Below are 16,743 nucleotides of genomic sequence, written 5' to 3'. Positions count from 1 at the left end.
TAATCATCTTTGCTAAATTCTTTTTTTTTTCCAAAGAAGAAAAAGAAATGCTTTTTGAAATTGCTTTTTAATAAACCCAGGCAAAGGGTGTGGTGTCAGTATAGCTTCTTGAAATATGTGAGGTCAGAAATGGTTCTTTGAGGAGGCTCCCCAAATTTCCTTTGACAAAAGTCTTTTTGCCGGTTTGTTATTGTTCACCATGACCTTCAGGAAGCTACTTCACTTCCCATATTTGAATTCTCTTTCACGTACAGTTGCAGTCTTTGTATTAGCCAAGCGACCATGCAGAGATTTAAAGAAAGCAAGTAGCGTAATTCTGGTGAACCTCTTGAGTTGCTGTAAGGCTGTTGCCGGTAGTGTGACAAAAGCGTTTCCAGTTTATGAATGACTTTCTCTCTTGTTGAAGGTTTGCGTAGCTATTCTTTCTTGGCCGTGAAGCAAGCTTATTGTCGTCTATTGTCCTAGAAGGCGACACTGCTTTTTTGAACCCGCTAGAGGCTACAATGTGTGTGCTTTCATAATATAGTGTTTGAGGTGGTTTTGTCTGGAAATCGTTGGCTTCTTTTCATCTTTTACCCTCAGAAGTATCTTCAGAGTCAAGGCAAAAGATAGATGTCCAGCTTTGTTCTAGAATTCAATATTGTGCATCTTAAAAGCCTAAAGCCCCCACTGAATTTCAGCCACATATGACGAAAGAATCCGAGGAGATGGCTAAAAATTGCAAGAAATGTGTAGGATTGTGTAATATGACTGCCATTGTGGCACTGATATCCAGCCTGTGATCCACTCACCAAGCCATGTGCCCAGAATGGGATGAAGTCTGTGTTAAAGAGGTACCTTGCCCAGCTGGTAGAGGCTCAGTGGTTGAGCATCAACCTATGAACCAGGAGGTCAAGGTTTGATTCCTGGTCAGGGCACATGCCCAGTTGTGGGCTCAGTTGATGATTCTCTCTCATCATTGATGTTTATAACTCTCTTTTCTTCTCCCTACCTCTCTGAAATGAATTTTTTAAAAAAAAAGAAAGAAGAAAAAGAGGTACCTTTCTCTGATTCACATAGGTCCCACCTGAGTAGCCTTGTTGCATGGAATTCTGTTATTATTTCTCGTTTTAATTATCAAAAGCATAGGCTTATTTTAAAAGGTATGTATTGAAAGATGACTTTGTTCTTTTTAACCTTTGCCTATTGCTTCAACCTGGACATATACAGAAACTTCATGAGCCAAGTAACTCAGGGTTACCAGACTCAAATAGAGTTTTCCAATATCTGGGATGATTTCATCACTACCTTTATCGCCAGCTCTCTAGACAAAGTTTGAAGTAAAACCTTAGAATGTTAAGTGAGTGTCTCGAGTGCTGAGCTCAAATCGATTATTCATTTCATATTCTTTTTACATTCTCCCTTTTTTTTGTGACCAAAAATGATTGAAGCTGCATGAATTCAAATGTGTAATTATTTCATCGGGGGCCAGTAGATCTTAATTTGGGGTAATGAGAGCTTGTGAATATTGTCGATTGCAGGATGCATTGGCACAGACAGGAGGCGGTGGTGAAAAGGCTTTATTTGAAGCTTCCGTGATCATCATCATGCTGTCTAGTAAAGGAGCTCCCAACAGACTCTCTTTTATCCAAGGAATAGAGCTTTCAGTGTGAAAGGGAAAGATGTGATTGAGGCACACAGGAGAAACCGTTATTGGAATTACTGCACACATATCAGTGTGGACTCTGGCCTGGGTATTCCCAGCACAGACCGCAGCACCAGCTCTCGTCCCCATCCTCCATCAGGGAGGGGGCTCTCCCTGGCTGTGCCCACATGGAGACCGTGGGAAATGGGCCCTGCTCTAGCTTTGAAAGCTGGTTCAGGAGCAGTGAGGTAGCCCACATGAGCACGAGACAAAAGGGCCTCATGATTACATCTTTTTAAAGTACAAGTTTACTAAAGATGGCCTTAGGCCACCCTTTTTTTTCTCTCCACGGAGATCTTTATATTGGTGCCAGTGTTTATAATATAAACCAGACCCAAAGATTCCAAAAGAAATCCTGAAAATTAATCCTGCCCTAGCTCTCCGCATGGCTTGCTAAGGCCACTGCATCTAGCAAGGTACAGTTACATGCCGGGCGATTGCTTTGCAGACTCCATCTGGATCCATCTTCTGTGAAATAAATAGATCCAGACTTTTAGTTTTCTCAGAATCTCAATTCATACTCTTTACACATGGTCACATCTTGCTAGCCTTAGGCATTTTAAAGCAATTAAACTTCTATCACACATCCCAATAATGGCTTCAACAGGCTTCATTTTATGGTGTTAGACCAGAAGACAAGGTACACCCACAAGTTTCCAGAGTCATCTTTGAAAGAGTCAAAAAGAAGACCATCTTAATCGCTGCCGGATGTTAACAAATGGGAAGTTGCTCTTTGCCACTCAATGCCATTCTTCCATCTGTGCATGCCTGGTTAGCTCTAGTAAATAAATTTTAAAAATGTGTTTAAAGCCTAACCATGAATAGAAAATAAGTATCTTTTCCACATTAATATGATCTCTACACTTAGTTAAAATCCCTGCTAGAAATGACTGAAGAAGGTCACTTCTCAGCAAGAATTGGGAAAAGGGTTATGGGCCAGATGTTAATTTCCTTCCAAATCCTACATATTTCTTTTTCTGCACATGATGTTTTAATGAGTTTTGAAGAAGGGAGCAGATTTTAGGCAGCTGATTTGCAAAAGGCAAAGAGGGTAAACATGATCCACTGTCCATTTGTGATTTGTAGGTAGACACCTGAAATGGTTTATCCTTTTTGCCATCTTGTTATTCTGAGGCTGATTCTTGATTTGAGAAATTCGTTGAAATAAATACTGTGTGTCTTATAGACACAGTAACCAATGGATACGTATATAGTATAAAACAAAGAGATTCTGAATACTTGAATACTTGGGATCGAGTCCCTGTGACTTGGGGTGAGTTCTTTTAATGGTCTGAGACCTAAGTTTTTTCAGCTGAAAAATTCGAATAATACTATCTTGCCAATAGGACGGTTGTAAAGATTTCATTAGCTAATATGTAAGAAAATGCATATGTAAGATATTATTTTCACCTCCCCCCCCCCAAATTTCTTCTAGGCATCTTATTTTGAGATGCATGCTTGATACATTAAATGTATTTCAACTGTAAAAGATTAGATAAAATAGATTTAATAGATTAAATGGAAACTTCAGTGCAGTTACTATTGTCAACATTTTAACTAAACATGATTTTGTATCTCAGCTCAGTCACACCCTTATTCTATACTAACAGTGCATAGAAGCTGTTAATTCTTTAAGTAAAGTACATCCAAAAAGTAGATCTCTAGACCAACTTGTGCTTGAACAGTCCCGGATAATGTATCCCTAGATTAATTGAGAGAACTGTATCTTCTGAAAATATCTTTATAAGAGAAGCAGAAATGTGTGTGGCATATGGAAAGATGTTGGCATGAGGGAAGGTTGTGATTCATGCCTACAGAGACGATGCCCTTATGTTGGAGATTAGCCTAATTAACCAGGCTTTATTGGCTGGCCTTCTGGGAGAGTTGCTAGATAGCCCTAATACCTTCAGGAAATGGTTCTCAAAGTGGGGTCCCTGGTACAAAAATATCAGCATCACCTGGGAACTTGTTAGAAATGCAAATTCTGGACCCTACCTCAAAACTACAAGTGAATGCATCAGTGGGAAGAGCAGTGTGTGCTTGCACAAGTCCTCTGGCGATTCTGATGCACATTCAAGTTTGGGAACCACTGACCCAATTCATCCACTGTATGTAATGAATTAGCTTCCTTCCTGTGCATTTGAATGAATGGTGCTAATGAAGTGCCATCCTTAGAAGAAATGAAAAATAGTTTTTCAAATCAGTGGGCTTTTTTGAGGTGTTTTTTGTTTGTTTTTGTTTTTGTAGTTTAGGTAATGAATCTCATTTGTGAAAGGTGTTCTCAAAACAATCCCATTTCCTGTCAATCACTTAGTCCTTTGCTCCCAGCAATGTTCATGCTCCTTTCTGTCAATTGGACTGTAACCCTCTGTTTTCAAAGTTTGTATCCCCCAGCCTGGGGGTGGGAGACCCAAACTTTTCCATCATCCCACTGCCTTAATTCTGTGCTTCTTTACACAACTAAACATTTCCAAGTCATCTAAATTAGCTGCTTCCATTTCCTTGCTGTTCAGTTCCTCTGCAATTCTCTGCGATTTTTTTCCACTTCTACCTTTGAAGTGAAATTACTCTTTGAGACTTCAACCAGAAGGCAGCTGCTTGTTTTTCTCTGGGATTTCTTGCTTTTGATCTACCCAGTCCAGATCCATCTTTCCTTGCCTCTCGTGATGCAAACATATAGCCCTGTTTTCCTTTGACACTTTACAGATTCTTTCTCTCCCTTCCTTTGACATCAGCCATTCCCTGGGATCTGTTGCTGCGGGGCTGGACCAAGACCAGGAGCACCGCTGCTTGCTGTCTCGGGCAGGTGTGCTCTCCCTCCCTTACACATCCTCTTAATGTCACTGCCTTCCTTTCCACTATAAGCACTCCCTCCTTATTAATGATTTTCAGCTCTACATTCAAGACCGATGTCATCTATTACCAATCTTGAATCTCTGCAAAAGGCTCTCCCTATGTAATTTAAGACTCAGAACCTCTGAAACAATCCAGGAAACATCTTTTACAAAACATTGCCCTAAAACTTTCTGGAATCTCAATGAAATGATGTCCTTTCCTTGATCATTGGCTACTCATTGCCTCCAATGAAATCCATCCATATGATTCCAAGCCCACACGGCTTCCTTGAGGAAGACACCAGTCCCAATGTCCTGTTGCATTACTGACCTCCATTTATACCTCCATGAGTCCAAATCTTAACTTATGAATTTAAGTACCATCTCAAGTCTTATTTCTTCTAAGAGCATATGCAATCCTCATTAATGGCCGACTTTTCTGGGATTTTTACAGAAATCTTCTTCTTATTGTCCCTTAAGCCTAAAAGCTATTTGACTTTTAGGTAAATAAAGAGGAATGTTCTGATAAGCCTTATGGAGTACTTGATACTAAGGATAAGTGTTAGCTTTCTTCCCAGTGAAAAGGTGCCATTTCCAATCGCAGGAAATAATTTCTTCTTTGCTGTCCCTCGTCTTTGTGCTTTGTGATCATCACAACACCAGTGGGTGTTGCTGCCATGTCAGGTGAGCCACAGGTGTGTGGAAGGGTGGAAAATAGCCGTATCTTTGTAACCACTGTTAGCCACTGAGTGTGAAAAGGGACTCACTTGAAATAAATTCATCTAGATTTTCTATTTCTTTTATGAGAATTTAAGGAACAAAGAAAAGTAAGGGAAAATTAAATGTAGAATTATCTAAAATAATGAATAATTCACAAATAAGTGTTTTGGCTGCCTACTCATCAAGATCCCAGTCTGGCATCTATTTGCTTAGGTTGTACACTGAGATCTAGGCTGGGGAGTTGACATATGGCCAATCCAATCTTCAATTAACTTTTACCCAAAGGCCCTTATAATACTTTTTTTAAAAATCTTTTTCTCATCTCTGTCCAGATAAGTTTAGTTTCCTAAGAATAAGCACAGTTGTGATCTGCATATGCCCTGGGATCCCTGGCTAGGTCTCCCCAAGTTGAAAAAATAGTTTCCCTACCTCCATTCAAGAATTACTAGTCAATTACCTTAAGCAAAATCCCTGCTTATTATAAACATATTGAAGCAAATAAAAGAGGAATGTCCAGAGAAAAGAAGAAAAAAAACTGACATTTTTTTTTTACAATGGAAAGAAGGAAGGCATATCCCCTTATCTCTGTAAATAAAAAAAATAGTAAATATGCACTTTTATATATGTACATAACATATAATAGGGTATATGTACATCCCTATGTAAGGAAGTACATTGTACAAGGAAAAGGACTCAGCTGTGTTTTCCTAAAATCTCCTAATGCGTCTCTGTAATGACGAGCCTGTCTGAGTACCTGCAGCTGCTGACGGAACCCATCCCGAGCGAGCTTTGAAGTGCAGACAGCCAAGCATCAGTGTCTGGAAACCTTCCACATGCAAGTCCTCAGCGGCACTGGTGGCGGCTGGCACATTTGGATCTGGCTGGCGTGGTTACTGGAGCCGGGATGTTAGGAAGAGCAAGGGAAAAATAAAAACAAGCCCTGCGGAGGAAGGCAGGTGCGGCTGCTCCGCTCTCCTGCTCTGAGGGAGTCTGCATTTTGCACTGTGCTGCGGGGAGAGCATGGCAACTGTCTCATGAAGAGATGGATGCAGGAGAAAGGCAGGGAGGGAAGGAAAGAGAGGTCATTCTGGAAGCATCCTGGCTTTCATCTCTCCGACATGTTTAGGTGAAGAAATGCTGACGTGGGAGGCTGAAGAGCACTACTTGCCACTCTTCATCGTTATGAATCTTCCATTCTATGTGGTGGTCATTCGCTGTTCCACTTTACTGTGAACAGGCAGGACTCGTGTGTTGACATTACGCATGTGTGACGGGGCACCTAAGGAAAGTGTCTCAGGCCCTCTCACGTTTCACACACACACACCCCCTCCCGTTCTGCACATTTGGCCGGTTTGATGAATAGGTGCGGGAGGCACAGTGTCCCTGGTGGGAGCTGTTATTTCAGAGCAGGTGGCTCAGCGCCTTGAGGATCAAAGCCCCTGAAGCTGCGAGGACTGCACAGGTGCAGGGGCCCTTTGATCTCGGGTTGGAGTTTCTACCCACCCGCAGATCAAGCAGCCCCCTCAGACAGGAATTTGTGTAACTACCTTTTAGTCTGGTGGTGGCGTGTAGAACAAGCGATCGGGGTTGGCTTTTCGTTCTCCCTAGCTCTGCGCTCACCCCTCCTCCCCTGCGCGTTTACCACCAATGCCCATCCGTGCTGACCACTCACCCGCACTCCACCCACCCAGGGCTGCTGCCTTTCCTTGCTGCCCAGGGAACCACGGGCAGACCTGCTGATTAGTTAACCAGAAGGCTCCGTCCTGGCCCAGGAATATCCTGAAGCCCCCGCGCACCCCGAGGCACAAATTAATCACTTTCGCCCTGAGGTCATCTTACCTGACTGAAGGTTGGCTGACCTGTATTAAGTACTTTGTGTTCGCCAGGCTCTGTTAGGTTTCTTCATCTCCGTTGTCTTTTTTGACTGATTTTTTACTCATTTGAAGTCTTTTTTTTTTTTTTTTTTAATATACTGACAGGGATTACACAGTTAGTGCTTTTCATTATTATTTGGTGAAATACAATTATTCTCGTCTCATCCCCCTGCCTAACTCAGAACACAAAATCATTTTCTCTTTCTTTTGGATCCTCACTGTGTTGAATACACAGAATAGGTGCTCCACACCCCCGCACCCCCAAACCCAAAGTGGCATGATAATGTGGGTGAAGTGTATTGAAATGGACACTTTCTAATAAGTAATTAAACTCAATTGATCGACATGTTCCATATCTTGGTGATTATGTGCATGTTAACACACATGAATCTAAGTTCAGGTTGTACACCAGTTACTAGTTTATTGATAGTAAAAGGTGCGAGTTCTGTGCCCCTCCCGACAGCATCGCATTACCGCCTCCGGTCCATGTAGGGTGGCCGCTCTGCTGGTTTGCCCATGAATGAGGGGTTTCCTGGGACACAGGACTTTTGTTACTAAAACCAGGACCACTGTAGACAAACCTGGGCATTTGGGGATGCTGGTTGTGAGAAGTTATTTCCTTAGCGGAAGAAATTGGCTGGACTTTTATAGGAAATGGATAGCTGTCATTTAGTTGCACTTTTCCAGATACAGGCACGATTTGATATTTCCCATAGGCCCCTTGTACAGAGTGTGTGTTGTTGCTCGCCTGCCCTGTTTTACACTGGATGCTGTGTAACATTGTTCATGCACCTGACAGCTGGTAGCAGAAAGGCTTGCTTCGGGAAGCTCAAAAACTTTAAAAAACCCTTTTTTTAACCAATTCCTTTTTTGTATATAGAGTGCTTTACTAATAGTCATTTTAGAGTCATCATGAAATGGCCATTCAGTGTAATATTGAAAAAGAAAAAAGGATTTAAAGTAGCTGGCTCCAGTAAGGACAGTCCTCTGAAAGAGATGGAAATATACCAAATTGCCTTGGTTACAGTTTCCTGTGCTCCGAAACTTCTAATTTTTTTTCTGCTGAGCTCTCTAGATTTCCTTTAGAATCAAGTTTTTAGTCCTCCTAGCTAGAACTGTTATTTAAATTAACTGTGTCTTCTTTCAAACTATGCAATAACTTGCTTGTGTGCTTAGTGATTAACTTCTCTCAGCGCTTCTGGTCTCATCAGAAAGTGAAAATATACCTGCTGGAGGACATTATCTATTATCCTGCCTTTTCTTGTCTATCTGACTTGGTCCAGGCAGAGACACCTTTAGATACCTTTGAATAAAAACTAGCTATACTTCTGGCATGAGACAATTCCACTTTTTTTTAGCTTATCTGCATAGACAGTCGTGTAACCTAATAGAACAAATATAATGTTATGCAAGTTTTTCAGATTCTCTTTATTAAGCTTGTCCAACATCATTCTACCAAGGAATAAATTTACTTTCTGAAATATGCTTCAATAACGTTGTTTCAAGATTGATATTACTTGATGTACATGCCCGTTCCCTCAATATCTTTCTGAATATTGATTTTGAATCTTAACTGATGTTACAGCTACAGCTTGCATATTTACTGCCAACACACATAGGAGTGAACAATTCTGCTTGAATTGGTGAGATGTTGCTCACATCAATGTATAGTACTCTGACGTCATAGAATTCTGTATTTTACTCAGTGCTTGTGCGGAAAGGATTTCACTTGATTAGCATCAAGTGATTTTCAGGCTCAGGTTTTGCTCTGAGTGTGGCATGAGAAATGTGCATGAATAGAGCTCCTTTAGCTATGGAACAGCCATATCACAGTTGTTTGCATGGTATATTTCTATAACCATAAAATTTTTAAATGTGACTGTTGGCTCTATAGTTGAATAAATTTTGGGGTGTGTTAATGATGACTTTATAGGAGTCAACAGTAAAAAGAATAGACCTCCATTTCCCCTTACAATTCTCTTGTAAACATTTCATGCCACTTGGTGAATGAAACCAAATGCCTCCTATCGGTTGCATGCATTCACTTCACCCATATTCACAGCAGCTAACCTTGAAGCCAGGTGCTCTGTGGCCACTGGAGGGCAATCCTACTCCTCCTGGCCCATCATCCTGGTCACAGTGTGATGGGCGAGACAGACCAAATGGTCACCCAGAGAAAGATCAGTGTTTCTGAATTTGTAGGTCATTTTAGAATGAAAACTTGCTATTTAACAATTATTACGTCAATTGTAATTATATTTCAAAAAATGGTTAGTGCCTCCAAACTATTTAATGGCTATTTCCCTTGTTAACATCATGTTTTTGAAGTTTATCTGCCCAGCACATTCATTGTACAATTATTTTCTCATTAGCACTTACCAAAAATCAAACAAGTGTCCATCAGAATGCACTGAGTTGATATATTGCTAGCAACCCCCATCCCCACCCCACCCCCCAAAAGGAAAGATTTTATTTCATTTTTTTCTTAGGCTGTGTATCATGATGGTGGACACATATATAATTTCCAGTATTTTAAAATACTTAAAATCTGCCCTAACCAGTTTGGCTCAGTGGATAGAGCGTTGGCCTGCGGACTGAAGGGTCCCAGGTTCGATTCCGGTCAAGGGCATGTACCTTGGTTGCAGGCACATCCCCAGTAGGGAGTGTGCAAGAGGCAGCCACATCAATGTTTCTCTCTCATCGATGTTTCTAACTCTCTATTCCTCTCCCTCTCCCTTCCTTCCTTCCTCTCTGTAAAAAATCAATAAAATATATATTTAAAATAAAATAAAATACTTAAAATCTCCACTGGTGACTCAGTGGTCTTCACTGATGTCATCTAACTCTCTCATTTATGACTATACTAGTCATACTTTGTTTTTCTGTTGTTGACTTGCCAGCCTGTAGTTAAATGGAGCTAGTGAGCCCTTTTCTGAACATCTATGTCAGTGTTGCGTGGAGGATAGGAATTGAATTGGAGAGGGAAACAAATGTACGGCCTTCATAAAGACTCAGGGCGCTTTTCTGCTTAACTCCAGTGGTAAACAGGCATGAGGTGTTGGTTGTATCTGATGACTATGTTAGTGGATGTCCTAATGGCTGTAGGATGACAGTCTTTGGGAGTGGCAGGGAGCAGAGCAGAGCGGCTCAGCTGGAGCCCAGGCAGGCCAGTTCTGCAGACCCTTCAAAGCCCGGGGCCTCCCCACACCTCCACCTACCCTCTGCCCCACACGTTCATATGCCAGTCACAGCTGTCATCTTTTCCCCCCTCAACTGAGATAAAATGACGAGCTTTGCTGGTTGGAAACCACTTAACACTAACATGGGGGTGCTTGGGTACTCAGAGGAGTCAGAGAGCCTGGCATATAGCCTCTTTGGCAACAATTTCAGTTCCCCCAGGGATTGTTCATGATGAAATGATATAGGCTATGGTTCAGTCATAAGTGAGAACATAGGATTTACATGAACGTTAACAAAAGATCTCCACCATTGGATTTCCTTAAGCCCAGACTGGACTTTTCTCCTGGACCATGTGGGCCACTCTATCTCTTATTTAACTAAGGAGGCAAAATTGCTTCGTATAATATTACATAACTAAAACAAAACTAACAAAATTGTTCATGGCAGTTACCAATTTGTGATGAAGTTATTGGTGAGTTTTATTTTCTTCTTTTCAGGAAGTCTTTACAAGTTTGTTACAATGAACATGAATTGCTTTTTAACCAAGAAAAAAATCATGTATAATAAAACTTGCAAAAGTCCATGTATAAAAATACTACATGTATCTTTGCCATAGCAAGATAATTTTATTCCATTTTATTCAGTATGTTCTGACTGACTGGACCTGATATTATAATAATGAGCTCTTCCATTTGTATAGTTCCTTACACAGATTTTCTCATGTGGGACATATACTCAACTTAATAACGGTAATGGGATAGATAATAATATTTCAAAATGAGGAAATGGTGGGGTAGATACTTTGTCTTGTTTGCCAAGAATTATGTAATTAACAAATAGCAGAAATAGAGCAATAATTCTTAATCCTAGAATAATTTTCTTTTTATATATATATGCTATAATATCTTTTTCCTCCAATATGTATATGTTCTGCTAAATCCCATGAAACATATAAAGAAATATAAGACCCAGTTCCTGCCATCAAGTAGTTTATAATACAATTGGGGTAAAAATACATATGCTGGCAGAGTTAATTATCAATTCAGTTGTTGGCACAGATAAAATGTGCAGTGCATCGTACAGTGCCTGGCACATAGAAGGCACTCAAGAAATGATAGATGGATAGGTGGGTGGGTAGACAGACGAATGGATGGATGGATGAGTGAGCAGATGGATGGGTGGGTGGATGGATGGTTGAGTGGATGACTGGGCAGAAGGGCAGATGGAGTGACAAATTAATTAGAGGTATAGGACTATAAAGGAGAGAAGCTCACTGATCACAGATGATTGAATTTCAGTAACTATTGATTTTTATAGTCTAGAGATTATTTCAAGAAAGAGAAGATAGACTAGCTGGGCCTTCAGGAACTTGTAAGAGTAGAGTTTAACTCTTCACCTAGAGTAGTGAAGGAATTCCAGGCCCAGGGCCCAGCATGAGCAAAGGTGGTGAGACAGAATGAGCACGATCTGACTGGGAATGTCAGATCTCCAGAGCAGGAATGACTTTTCTAAAGCAAAAAAAAAGGAGTTTATTTTGAAAATTGAGTGGGATTACAACATAGAACATCTTGAATTTTAAGCTGAAGTATTTAAATAATCCATAAGCCTGGGCAGCTTTAGAAATATTTGCATAAAGTAATTAATGTTATAAGGAAAATGTTTTAGGCAACAAATTTGGTAGAAGTATGACTTTGTGTTAAATATAAAGATATGAGACAGTTTAATACATGGTGAATATTTGAAGTATTCAACTGGGATTTTAAAGTATTTTCAGAAAGAACTGCACAAGTTGATCTTGCTGTATTATCATTAAAATATTCCTGTATGCAATCGAAGTTTCTGAGACAGTTCTGTCAAATTCAGCTTTAGATCAATAAGTATTCTCATTGAGAACGAAAAGTTTACAACATGTGAGGATACAAAGCTGGCATAAAAGTTAGAGGCCTCCAAATGTTTTGTGAATAATGTTTAATAAATTTTTCATATGCTAGAGGAAAGGTAATAATTTATGTCTTCTGGAATATTCAACCTAACTTCTAGGCATGTCTGAAAATTGGCATTTCTTCCATGTAAGTTCTCATTGCACTAGAAGAAGTTGTATACATCGTCACTTCTCTTTAATCCTATTACTTTATCTCACAAAATTGATGATGTCATCATATGAATACAAGTGGTCTTTGAGCAAACATGTGGGTTAGAATCCAGCCCAACCACTGAATTGTTGGGCAATCCCAGCCAAGTTTCTCTCTGATCCTCAATTTTCTCATTCATGAACGATGATAAATAATAGCATTAACATCTTTGATTGTTAGGAGGATTAAATGTAAAAATATGCACTTGTGCCTGCCATGTAAAAACAACTCATGAATGATAGTCATGTTACTAGTGATGATAATGTTATACACATTCATTTTCTTGTTGTGATTGTTTACTTGTCTTGTTTTATTTGTTTTAAATCATTACTATAAAGAAAGCTAGGATCCCTTAGGGGGAGGTGTGTTCTCTGCTGAATAAAATTATAGCTCAACATGTATAGCACAGGTTGCTCATAACCACAGCAAAGCTGACCAGCTTCTTGCCTTTTGTAGTGAGCCATCTCTATGGTTTTGGACTGATGGATGCAGAAGCCATGGTGATGGAGGCGGAGAAGTGGACCACTGTTCCTCAGCAGCACGTGTGTGTAGAGAGCACAGACCGACAAATCAAGTAAGGTTTGCCGCAAGTACATAGCACATCAACGTCTTGAAAGAGTGCAGGCCAGGGCAAGTGCTCAGGATAGCCCTGCGTTACACATGGAAGCTAAAACCCGGTGTAGTTTTTTTCTAATGTAATTACAAACTCTAATAGAATGTCTGGGATGCGAAGCTGTTAAATCCACAAAGTAGAACCCAAGTATCTTTAAAAGAAAAGCATCTCTTAAAAGGTGATTTGGGGGGCGGGGGGGACTCTTGATGGGCATTCTTAAGACTTCTACTCTATCAGTATATCTATTTGTTGTTATAAGTATTCTTCTTAAGTCAATGTACTCCAAGAAACTAAATAGAATGTTCTGGAAGCTTAACTCCATACCATGTAGTTCTCCAGAGCGGGGGAAATGCACAGTAAATGAGATTGCAGTTTACTTAGAGATCCCAGGGCCCGTTCCCAGGTTTCAGCTGCACAAACGTGAAGGCTGTGCTGACAGGGTTGACCTAGAGAGAATGTGAAGTCTCTCCTAGGTGCTGAATCCACAGAATAGGATACATCTTCATGATTTTATTCGTATTTTGCTTTTGGCTTTCTTTTTTAGAGAGTTGGCTCTCAGAAAAAAATATTTATGGACTCTGTTTATGATAAAACTAGAGCCATTGTAATTCTTGAGAAAATTTGTCCATAAGCAGAAATAAATGAAGTAAAGTGGGGTTTTTCCCCATATTCATTTGTGGCATAGAATAACAGAAAAAAAGATAAAGGAGTGGAAAGTGAACCAGTATTTATGGAACACTTATTAAGGGCCATGCCAAGTGCTAGAAACTTCATGTGTGTTTTCTTATTAAAAGTTTGTAAACATTTGGGTATTACTCCCATTTGACAAATGAGGAAGCGAGATCAGTGGGAATATTTGTTTATTCATTCACAAATTTATTTACCAGTGCGGCAACTATTTTTCTTGCACTTACTGAATAGCAAGCACTGAGCTAGATATTAGGGGGAATGAGAAGCGCTTCCTTCCCTTTGAAGTTTACAGTCTTGTGGGAGTCAAGTCAAAAAAATATAAGTAAATAATTCTAAGTTACAATAAGTGAATGTTGGGCATACAAAGGGTAGAAAATAAGAGTGGTGACATATTTTTCCTGTGGTTCAATGACAGTCTCAGAGAGTGAAATTTAAGCTTTGGCCATGAAGAGTCAGCCATAGGAACAGCAGAGGGTGGGGGGAGGAGGCCCTGAGTTGGAAAACTATCTCAGAACTTGAACTGAGTGAACTGAGGCCAGTGTGGCTGGAGCCCAGTGTTCGGGGGGCGGGGGGGGGGGGGGGCGGGGTGGGCAATGGCACAGAAAGAAGCTAGTGAAGAAGACAGGAACCTGTGGACAAGAGGAAGTGTGTACCCCTGGGTTATAGAGTAAGGAAATGGTAGACCAGGGTCAAATCCCACGGTCATGCTAATCCCCAAGCTTTCACTGTACCATGGTACTCCATAGCAGTGGCTCTCAAAGTGTATTCCATAGATCAGCAACTTCCCTATCACCTGGGAACTTGTTAGAAATGCTAATTCTTGGGATCTAGCCCAGCCTTACTGAATCAGACACTGGGCCCAGGGCCCAGCAATCTGTGTTTTATAAGCTGAGATTCTTACGTTGGAAAAGCACTACCTGTGTGAAGGTAAAAGGCCCTCAATTCCCCCTTTCCTCTCAAGTGCATCTTTCCCGCTGTCTAAAGTGTTAATCCTTCCAGTGACCCAACCATTTGGTGATACCACTGTGTCCTTGCGTGTCCGGCGACCAGCTGCTTGTATTACATTGTATGTCATTCGAGGCCTGCAGGCTCTCTTCGCCAGGGACCTCACTCAAACTCCTTCTCTCTCTGTTGCAGGACAATTCGTCCCAACAGTGCCGTGCGCTCCATCTACAAAGCGTCAGGCTGCTCGGATAACCCCAACCACCATGTCAACTACCTGGAGCACGTAGTTGTGCGCATAACCATCACCCATCCCAGGAGGGGTGACCTGGCCATCTACCTGACCTCACCCTCAGGAACCAGGTCCCAGCTTTTGGCCAACAGGTACCATGATAACCTCTGCCCACCAGAGTGTGAGTCACACGGACACTCAGCTGTTCTTTAGGGAGGAAAGGGCAGCTGCTCTCTCTTTACTACCCTAAGAACTAACTAAGGGGTACACAGATGTCATGATGGATGGTCACAGCCCTCACTGCCCATACATAATTAGAGAGTGTGAAGCTGCAAAGAACAGTAGCACATATAATAGTTGGGCAATATGAAAGGGATGCTACAGAAAAATGGAAGGCCACCTGTTGTTCCTTATCCTAAAATGATATATAGAGCCCTAAAGCCTTAGGCCTCTGAGATTCTTCCCCCTGTCCTTAAATGTCCGCTGGCATTTGGTACAGATTAGCTGGCTTCTCTTGCCCAAGCATTTTCTGAAGTTCAAGGAAATTCTATTTGTTTTAAAAAGGGTACTGGCAAATTTTCCCCCACAAACAGTCAATTAGTAAATGTTTTGAGCTTTGCAGGCCATGTTTCTGTTATAGCTACTCAACTTTGCCATTAGAGTACAAAAGTCACTGTAGACGATATAAATGGATGGGCATGGCTGTGGTCCAGTAAAACTCTATTTACAGAACAGGCAGAGGGCAGCTGTGGCTTGAGGAGGCTGTGTAGCTGACTGACCCCTATTTTAAAGGCTAGCCCTTTAGTCTTTATTGCCCCAAAGGGCACTCAGTTTCTCTTCTTAGCCTTGTCACTTCTCCCCACTCCCTGTGCCAGGATCCTGAGAAAAGGCCAGAATGTTCTAGCCCAAGCTTTCTTTGCCCCACTGGCTTTTTGAGTGGTTGGGAGCATCGGGTGGGGGGGGGGGGGGGGGGCGGGTGCTTGTCAACAGGTGGGACCAGATGGGAAAATATCAGGTTGTCCTATACACCTCATTCCCATTATGGTTCTAAAGTACAAACCATAAGACAAGCAGAAAGGAGCCTGTCTTTCATTTTATATTTTTCTCCAAGAGTAACATTTAATGGGAGTAAAAACCTCATCATCAATGGCACATAGAGTCCAAATGAAAGCCAACCTGGTATGTAGTACACATGCCAGGGGACCATGGCAGTGCAGGTCTCTGTTAGCAGACTTAACAACAAGCTGGAGGAGGTGAGAGGCCAGGAGCCAATGCAGGCCTGCAGATCTGAAGTGAGCCTGGGCAGTTGCCAGTTGCTTCTCAGAATCCCCAAATTCTATCTGTAGTGGGACAGAGGAAAAAAGGGAGAGCAATAAGTAGAGCTTCCAGGTGACTGGGAGTACGGATTCCTAAATCTTCAATTGCATTTTCTTTCCGTACTTGAAAGACTTGCAGTGTTCTTTAAAACCTGACAGCTCCCATTCCGGCATGGGGACGTCTGGGCGTAGTGCTTTATGAAGCGCAGCTTAGCCAGAATCAGCGTGTGTGCGTGCAAAGAACAGAATGGCGCTAGGTCCTCCCCACTCTGCAGACGGGGTCTCCGCTGTCGCCTGCCAGGTCATTGCACGTACCTGCCTGATGCTTCTTTTCAACAAGCGAGGCCTTCAGATGCACAATGACGTGATTAATGGAGGTCACACTAGCCTTTGTTACCGAACCCAGAGAAGACCCTTTTCTCTGTTGTTTCTTTTCTGTCTTCACCATTGTTCATCTGCATGGAACCTGAAAGAGACTCCAGGTGAAACATTGTGAAGTGCACACACGGGCAGCTCTTCTGCCTCG

At 41.5% G+C, this 16,743-nt stretch overlaps 1 protein-coding gene across 4 annotated transcripts in view; it reads left to right on the top strand.

Annotated features, from left to right (window-relative positions):
• PCSK5 (proprotein convertase subtilisin/kexin type 5) overlaps positions 1 to 16,743 on the top strand; it is a 413,582-nt gene that overhangs the window by 223,218 nt on the left and 173,621 nt on the right. For all 4 annotated transcript variants that reach the window (XM_070431475.1, XM_070431474.1, XM_070431476.1 and 1 more), the window contains exons 11-12: positions 12,881 to 12,998; positions 14,865 to 15,053. In XM_070431475.1, the coding sequence (XP_070287576.1) occupies positions 12,881 to 12,998; positions 14,865 to 15,053 (307 nt within the window). The remainder of the gene's footprint in view (positions 1 to 12,880; positions 12,999 to 14,864; positions 15,054 to 16,743) is intronic.

This window comes from Myotis yumanensis, unplaced genomic scaffold, assembly GCF_028538775.1.
Source record: "Myotis yumanensis isolate MYYU_CA2020_CCGP unplaced genomic scaffold, mMyoYum1.0.hap1 SCAF_12, whole genome shotgun sequence".
NCBI classification, from domain to species: Eukaryota; Metazoa; Chordata; class Mammalia; order Chiroptera; family Vespertilionidae; genus Myotis; species Myotis yumanensis.
The sequence above is the reverse complement of the archived record's forward strand: the minus strand, read 5'-3'. Positions and strand labels throughout refer to the sequence as shown.